Raw genomic sequence first — 9,127 nt, 5'->3', positions numbered from 1 at the left:
ACAGTCTAGACTCACCGATTCTTATTTGTTTCTTAATGATAATACATTATATTCAAATTAATATATTAGAAGTAAAAATTTTTTTTTTGAACTGAAGATCTTGAAAATAATTGTCTCAATTGGTTGTTATTGAAAGTTCTAGTAGGAAATAAATAAATTAGTGAAATTAAAACATAGAAATCCTTTAATGATAGTTGTTTACATATTATTTTATGATTTATTACAACCCTTACGACTAGATACACACTCGTATGAGCAAGACTCAGAAAGAATAAACCAAACTATTAATGGGTATGGCTGTGTCAATACCTAGCACGGAGATAAACTCAGAAAATGCGCCAACGACAAATGGCGTCACAACAAACGGCGGCGCTGCCAACACAGGAAAATGGGCTAAACTCAAATCTGCAGTGTGTACAGAAAATCCGCTGGTGAAGAAATGTCGCCAACTTTTGAGTGATAGGAAAGAATAATTAAAAATTTCATTTAAGCCTTATACAAATTCTTGCTTGATTTTGTATTGACTGAAAGAAGCGAATCTATAGTATAGCTAGGATTTGTCAATATGAATGTAATACTTAGTCATTTGGGCAATAATTGCAACTTCTTTAATGGTTATAACATTTCGTAATTTTCATAATAATACACTTAATCTAAAATTCAAATATCTAAATTATTCTAAATGAATTTCAGAAAGAAGGTGTACATCTACTGCATATTAGGTAAACTTTTCCCACATACTAAAGGAGCGATATCTGCATGTTAAACAATAAGATCAAGGAAACTACGGATCTTATTGGACTACTATTCCCATTACATGGCTGGACTTGGTAAAGGCAATACAAATATTTGTCAATGACTCCATCTTTTTTTAAAATTCTGAATTACATTTTAAGATGATTAATAGTAAAGACTGGGACACAGACGGAGAGAAAAAAGGACTTTTACCTAGTCAGCTAGCTTTCTAGATCATTCTTAAGTATTTGAATATGATCCCTTTAATTAAACATATTCCCATTCACTTTGAATTTGATATTTTAGGTTTCTTGGGAATCCTAGTTTTGATCAATCTAGCGTTGACTTTTTGGCTTGTTACCATACTAAGGTAAGGTTAATTTTAAACAGAGGTGGATTCTTTTTAAAAATAGGGTTGCTGCATCGCTGCCTTACCAAAATTGTTTCTGTGAAAATCCTCTAACATCACATAAATATCTACATAAATTAAATAAAATCATAGAAGGGTTATTAACTTAAGATTTTATTTAATCTTTGTACATTTTTTATTTGATTTTGGAGGATTTTTCACAAAACAATTTTGGTGGGCAGCGATTCATCGACCCTAATTTTTTACAGAATCCGCATCTGGATATTACATTTAACAATCAATTAACAAATTAGTCGTACAAACTACTACCCTTTGACAATCAAGATTTAAAGGATTATTGTTTTTTCATTGAAAAGCCTCATATATAGAAAATTAAATCTTTAGAAGGGAGGCTAAATTTATATAAGTTCCTTTGTGTCTGTTATTAAAAGCTTTTTATAAGATGATTGTTCACTTTTCTTCACTTACACTTCTCATAGTTTCTCAAAATCTTCTTTTCTCTAATCCTCCGCTTTCATTGAACTGTTATTGTGAGTGTGTGTCCAGTAAGATCTCATTTTCTGAAAAGTTTATTCCAATGTCAAGCTTTTAGCTTTTTGTAGGGAAGTTGTCAACACTCTCTAAATAAGTATCACTTCCATAACAAGATTTTTGTAATATATTCATAAAGTCTTATAAAGGATGTACTACAGATCTTAAGTATAAGTGCACAGCCACAGTTAAAGCTGCAAAATATTAGTAATTTTTATATTTCTTACCAATTATAAATTATTGATAGAAAATTTTAAATTTAACAGAGAAAAAGTGACAGGTAAATGAGTTAGTTAAGCAAACAAAATTTAGGTATTAAATGATCGAGCGAACCCAATAAAAAATTTGAAATGTTTATTACCCACCTCGTACCTTTGAAAACCATCATTTTACCCCCCCTTGTCTACCAATGGAAGAAAGTATTTTTATTTTAAATTTACAAGTTTAATTTTATCTCTTATAATTGTCCTCTTCCTTTCTTGTATTGTTTACAAATGCATACTGTAAGTACATTTTGAAAATTACAAAATAATGATTTTCAAATTTTCTATTAGTTTTGGGTTTCTTCTAACCATCTTATTATACCAATTATTTATCATTATTAGTATGTTTACAATTACAAAACATTTTTTTAAGCGAAGCTTTTCTATATTTACGGTAGGTCAGTCCGTCCACCCGTCCGTAACGGATAGCTTTTTTCGTGTCCTATCGATTTCAAACTTTACGTGATGATTCCTAGGAACGATTCAGAAAGCGCAACAACTCTATAATCGTTACCAGAATGTCCGTACGTCCATTTTAAACATGTTCTTTTTTTAACTTTTTTATTAACAATTTTTGTATGCGATCCGATTTTTGGATTATTGATACCCAAGCTACCCTTTTATAATTAACTTAAACAAGGCCACTTTAATTCTTGTATAAAAATAAAGCTAATAGACAGGATTTTAATTTATAGTGGTCTAAAATCCTCTCAAGGCCTTGCTTACAAAATATGAAGCTTTGCTAAAATTAGAATAAATCAGTTCAGTGGTTAACAATCTAGATTTGGGTGGACGAATATACATTTCAACTTCATATAATAGGGCTAGAAGCGTACTTCTTGACATTTTGACCAACACAGTATCCATCGTCAATAAATCCTGGGTTATTTCATATTTCAAAAAAAATATCGTGCTTCGCTATTTATTGACATTATGGTTGTTTTTGATATTTAAACATCAGACTTTATTTTTCAGGCTTGGATTCCATGGACGAGGACCAATTAGGAATGAAAATTTTAAAATAGTATAATGTTAAAATAAACTATTTTCTTTTTTGAAGATTTTTATCCAATTTCTGTAGAAATCCATTAATTTTAAAAGCAGCTTATAGTGCCTAATAAAAAGATGACGTCATATAATACAAACTACCAATTTTAATTGACCAATAATAAAATATATACTTGCCTATCAGTGGTCATTTGTATTGTATCACTTCATCTATAATACAAAGTAGAACGATGTCTGTTTGTCTGTCCGTCTGTCTGTTTGTCTGCCCGTCTGTCTGTCCGTCTGTCTGTCCGTCTGTCCCTTAAGATCTCGGTAACCACTGAACCGATCGGATTCCACTCTTCAGGGTATATACCTATTGGTCCTGTGGTGGTTTTAAGCTATTTTCTAGGGGGGTGGGACACCCCCAACCCCCCTAAAAATGAAAAAATCCCGACCCAATTTTTTTTCTATTATTTAAAATTAGTGGTGGGGTGGGGGCTTCTCAACGGATACTTAATTTTTTTTCCATTAATTACCTCTTGGGGCAAAACCCCTAGAGTCTAGGGGCGAAGCCGCTAGTTTTTTACACTACAAGCTGCTTCTTAATATTATAATTGATAGTTTAATTGTTTATTGGGTTTTAAAGATTTTATAGATATAGCGGATGCATTTTAAATTACAAATTATGAAATATCAACAATTCACAAAAAAAAAGTATAGAAAATATATATTTTTTACTCTGCCATTTTACTAATTTCTTATCGAATTTTTAAGATCTAACCTATATTTCAATTAAATAAAAAAGTACTTATATATACAATGAAAACAAGGATGACTACATCCATAAAGTCAAAGCTTTGAAACGTTAGAACAAACGAACATTATTACTTGTTGTAGGCTGTCAGAACTGAATAAAGCAGAATATAATGTAAAAGTCTAACAAAATTGTAATTAGATTTGTTGCAAAACTGCTTAAATAAAGGAAATGTTTAAAGACATACTTACATTATTAGGACATTATAGAGATGCTTCGCATTTAACATTGTGTTTTGTTGTAATAGAAATCAGTATTCAAAAAATCAGATAAAGAGGATAATTATTTCACATAAAAACTGTTATTTTAAAAAAAGGTAAAACATCAACATGTTTTAAATGAACGTGCGGCCATTCTGGTAACGATTATAGAGTTGCTACGATTTCTCATTCGTACCTAACTACTATAGGAATCACCATGCTGAGGTTAAATTGAAATGACAATTTTAACATGCTTATATTAACAATAAGAGCTTTCTGCTACGGACGGACGTACGGACGGACCTACCCTAATTATAGAAAAGCCTTGGTTTTAAAAATGCCTTAAATCTTCATAAATTCATTCATAAATCATCAAAATTTATTGAGCATTAGCAATATAAGCACATACAACATTAAACGCTACACTGTAAAAAATAGAAGATTATTTGTCATTTTCAAAGTTTAATTGAAATTGTATATTATTAATGTTTGGTTAGGTTAGGTTGAGTCATTTTTTATTTTTAAGAAAGCTAAGTTAAACTATAGTTACATCTGGTTAAAGTGATGTTCAACCATAGCCCCTACAGCCTAAAACAGTATAGGCTGTCTGACTAGCTACTCCTTGGCTGCTTATTTCAAGCTTTTTTGTGATTCTATAATTTCAGTATTATCCAAGAAAATATTGAGTAGAAAGATTTCCCTAAAAACTTAGCAATATTCAAGAAATCATAGATCTTTGAATCTTAACTTAGCTAGTTTATCAAATACTCGTACTTAGCCCTTTCATGTTATTTCTTAATAATTCAGCTTGTTTATATTTTCTTAGGTAGTTTTAAAGAATTCAAGAAGTTTTTCTTAAATTTTTTTCTGAGTATTAATCAGCATGTTATATTTTAAGGATACGAATACCTTCTCTCCTACACAAGCACCATATACGGTTATCTATGTGGTAGAGGCTATCAAATAAAATACTTTTATTTAAATTTTTGTAACTTAATTTCCATTGTGAAAGAGATAATTTGTCCCATTGGTTTTCCTCTAAAGTTTGCCGATTTTTTCAAAGCATGTGAAGTCAAATTTTTTTTTATTAATGGGTGTTGTAAATTCTCCCAAGAAAAGAAGACAATAAATTTATTAGTATAGATTTACAATCAAGATTACCTAACCCAAATGGTAGATACCCTTTCCGTCTGCTAGCCAATTTCTTTCTATTCTTTTGAAGGGACTCAGCTGTGTTAATATTTCCGATGCTCCTGGCTTATTTTAATTACAGACCCCTTGCAAAATCAGGACATGGTTCACGCTCTGTAGACATAGTTACACGCCCCCTCTATTATTTAACTTTAATAAGATGACTAAAGAACTCATGTATCTAAAGATTTTTTAAAGCCAGAGTTTTTAAGCCGATGAATAAAATTTTGTATCTTTGGATTGGATACCAGTATAATTTAGAGTCAAATGTTCCCTCCCTCCCTTGGTTAGCCTCTAAAACAATTATCACTGTTTAGATATCAAAAATAAAATATTTTAGGGTGCCTCTAATGGAAATATGTATATGTTTGTGTTTTTGTATAGTGTTAAAGGCCTACAATAAATTCCCGCAAAATCTTAACAATTCTTGCAAATTTTTGCATCACGCAAAATTTCACGGTTGCAGAAACCCTTTCTCCCCCCCCCCTAAAATATGGTGTATTATCCCCCCCTAATAAACACCCTTTAACCTCCTCCTAGCCCTCTTTATACACTCTCTTTATTCTTCTTTATATTCTTCTTACTTCTTTTTGCCGAAGTATGAGTGAGTACATTCATAACTACACAATTGGATAAATCTAAACAAATTTTAATCATGATTTGTCTTTCGATTGTTAAGATCTTGCTAGCTACTAAACTGATTGATTTATGATTTTAGGGAAGCTTTTCATAGTCCATGTTTGGTTCTTTAGGCTTTTCCTTTTTTAATCAAAGTCTTGGAATGGTTTTAGTATATTTTACTGCAGCCCCTTATAATATTTATACAATAATTTGTATTATCCAGCACATTCTGTTATCAAATAAATACAAAGTAAAGCGATGTATGTCTGTACGTCCGTCTGGCTAAAGCATATATATAAAAAATTATTTGGCTGATTGATGGCTATTTATCAGGAAATCTACGAAAAGTCTTAAGCTGTTGTTTTTTTTGGGGGTGAGGGGGATTTCAAATTTAAATATTTATTCTTTAGTTCACCTATATAATATTTTAGTTTTATTGTTGAAAATAACCCTCGTTCATCGGCGGAAAAGCCCCTAAAAGCTTGTGACAAAGCCATTAGATCTTTTAATATTACAATAAATTTTACCCTTACATTTTGAATTTTAGCCCACAGTGCGTAATGCAAGAACCGTTTCTATATTTTCACGGTGGGCCACGGCATATCAAAATTTATCCATCTATCTGAAATATCAAAATTATGGACAATTTCTATGTAATTTGATTTGCCCCCATCATTCACATTTGTTAGGAATATGATTGTTTAGGCTTAACAATTAAGAAATATAAAACAGATTTAAAGCAAAACTACAATTTTAAATTTCTGTCCGTCCGTAATGCTAAGGGTAAATATGATAGTTCCGCTCTTATATACGTTAGAGTTTTGCAATATCTTGTGAATATTCCCCTGGCTATACCCCCACAAAGTCAAATAACTAATGAGAACTTTTATCTGTCCACCAAATCCCAAACCGTGGCTCAACCTCATCGTCGCGTCGGGGAGATGATATGTTCGAATCTGTACTTAACACCGCGTCGTAAAGCATCTAAAATGGTTCCTACTGCTGCTATGTCAGTTGGACGACATTAATAATTAGAGTAATGATAATGTCTTGGCCTAAAACAGGTGAAACACATCACCATGCACAGTTGGGGTTTCCAGACAAAGGTCGTGCAATCAAAGAGTTGGTTGTCTGTCGGGCGTTGCTACAAAAGACCTACTCTACAAAAGACCTACCCCTACAAAAGGTCTACTCTACAAAAGACCTACCCCTACATAAGACCTACTCTACAAAATACCTACCCCTACATAAGACCTACTCTACAAAAGACCTACGAATATACAGGGTGCGGCACATAAATCCGGACTTTTTTAAAACGGCCATAGCATCAAAACTACTTGACCAATCAGGACGTTTGACCCCACTATAAAAAGCTTAGATAATGACCTTTAAGCACAAAAAAATCTTTGGACGAAGATGGACATGTATTACGAGCTGGTTGCACATATGTTCAACAAGGCAGATTCGAAATGCGCAGGTGGTTTAATCTTGATTCTCAACTAGGGCCCACTAAATCTGACCTCAGCCTATCTGTAGGTGAGATATGCATATGAAACTTGCTGGAGATACTGTTAGATACATGAGTAAGACACTAAAAAAGACTAGAGCTCTCTATCTGAAATGGCTTGGCCGTAGTACTCCAGCAAAGTGATACGTGTCAGATTTTAAGGTATCAAAAACGTCAAAAATCGTGAAAAATTGTAAATGTTTCTCGGTTCTCGAATACAGGGACCCATATAGAACTTTAAAACTCATTTTAGACTATAAATTGCACTAATAACCCTAACTGAATCGTCATGCCATTTCCAAAAAGGTAAAAAACGTTGTTATAGATCAACTGTGGTCCAAATGAGAGCCTCCGTGTCTAAGGGTAGCTTGAAAGTTGTGTTAATTTGGACCCTGGGGTTACTCATGTTTCTAAGGAAATGTGGCCTCCCAGCAGCCTGATTTTAATTCAATGGACTTTTGAGCCTAAAGCTACTTTGGAGCATGCACCAATAGACGTGCCCATATCACAAGGACCTCCCTCATTGCCACTATCAAGGAGAACTTCGCCAGCTTGGACAGGTACATTTTGACCTGGGCCTGCTCGCGGTTGAGGAGTCGGGTAGAGGTGGCGAATGAGACTGGTGGCCATTTTTTTGAATAATCTAATAGTCAAATACCTATTCTGCCTCTCAGTTTTTAAAATTCAATAAAATCTTTACAATTGACGATTTTATGTTCATTTGTTTAAAAATTAGAAAAAGTCCGGATTTATGTGCCGCACCCTGTATATTGTTATATAAACATCAAATTTATTAATAAAGTAATACATAATCAATACATGGCTGCAGCGCTCGGCCCCCTGGCCTGCCTAGCCGCAGGCGCTCGGCCCCCTTGCCTATAACCTAACCTAACCTTACCTAAATATTGTAAAAAAAAATATTAAAATTTAAAAAAAAATCTACCAACCACTTTTTGTAAATCAACGAAATTCTAAAGTATAATTAAGTTAATTTACGATAAACATTCATACATTATTACATATAAGTTTGGTTAGGTTAGGTTATAGGCAAGGGGGCCGAGCGCCCACAGTTAGGCAGGCCAGGGGGCCGAGCTCTGCGGCCATGACCTTCTAGCATTACGATTTTTTGTAGAGTAGGTCTTTTGTAGGCGTTGGTCTTTTGTAGAATAGGTCTTTTGTAGGCGTTGGTCTTTTGTAGAACCGACGAGTAGGTCTTTTGTAGGGGTAGGTCTTTTGTAGAGTAGGTCTTTTGTAGCAACGCCGTCTGTCGGGTGTTACTTGAGCTAATACCCCGCGTGTCTGGACGGGAAAGGAGAGATTTGGCTCCTTTTAGTTTCCCTTGGTTGATGGACCTGACGTTAGAGTGTCTTGGACAGCAGCCTCGCCCGCATAAGAAATTGATAGGTCCCCCCCCCCCCCCCACCAAAAAATAGGCAAAGATTGCCACTTTTTATCCAGATAAGCATTACTTCTTTTTTTGAGGGGGGGGGGGGCTGTGGGTTGGGACAAAATTGGTCAAACAATGTAAAAAGGAAAGTGATATTTTTTCTACATTGCAATTTCTGATTTTGATATATTTCGCTCTAATTATATCAGATTTGAAATTGAAATTATCAATTTTTTTGCATCTCTCTTAGAAAACATGTAAATTTGATTTTTAAGTCAAGCTAATTAGAGCAAAGTTTGCTTAATTAAGTAGCTTTAGTGTTAAGGAGAACCATATCGGTCCAGCAGTTAGTGAGGTCTTATAGTACAGACACATAAAGGTAAAATAAGCTGAACAGACTCCAAATTCTATCTAGTTTAGCACATAACGTTACTTTTCATAGTCACTACAAAAAAAAACTCGTTTTTGAAGTTATTCTCGCTGAATATAAGATACACAAACGTTTAACTTTTTCCTTC

The 9,127-nt window shown here is 33.4% G+C and overlaps 1 protein-coding gene across 1 annotated transcript; it reads left to right on the top strand.

Moving 5' to 3' along the window:
• Window positions 1-233: 233 nt before the first annotated feature.
• On the top strand, window positions 234-2,961 carry LOC145325474 (uncharacterized). The gene is made up of 4 exons (XM_080168460.1): window positions 234-463; window positions 694-722; window positions 1,042-1,105; window positions 2,875-2,961. Exons 1-4 carry the CDS (start codon window positions 288-290, stop codon window positions 2,927-2,929), a joined length of 324 nt encoding a protein of 107 aa, XP_080024586.1. The 5' UTR covers window positions 234-287; the 3' UTR covers window positions 2,930-2,961.
• The last annotated feature ends 6,166 nt before the right edge of the window (window positions 2,962-9,127 follow it).

Source organism: Acartia tonsa, chromosome 8 (genome assembly GCF_053477335.1).
Source record: "Acartia tonsa isolate MP-2025a chromosome 8, ASM5347733v1, whole genome shotgun sequence".
Taxonomy (NCBI): Eukaryota; Metazoa; Arthropoda; class Copepoda; order Calanoida; family Acartiidae; genus Acartia; species Acartia tonsa.
This window is presented reverse-complemented; position numbering and strand designations above follow the sequence as displayed.

What these genes read in the sequence shown, in the direction of transcription:
- LOC145325474 (XM_080168460.1), top strand. Translation starts at nt 288, where the DNA reads ATGGGTATGGCTGTGTCAATACCTAGCACGGAGATAAACTCAGAAAAT. An exon ending in CGCCAACTTTTGAGTGATAG is followed by an intron (nt 464 to 693) that starts GAAAGAATAATT and finishes AATGAATTTCAG; the next exon opens with AAAGAAGGTGTACATCTACT. An exon ending in GTACATCTACTGCATATTAG is followed by an intron (nt 723 to 1,041) that starts GTAAACTTTTCC and finishes TTGATATTTTAG; the next exon opens with GTTTCTTGGGAATCCTAGTT.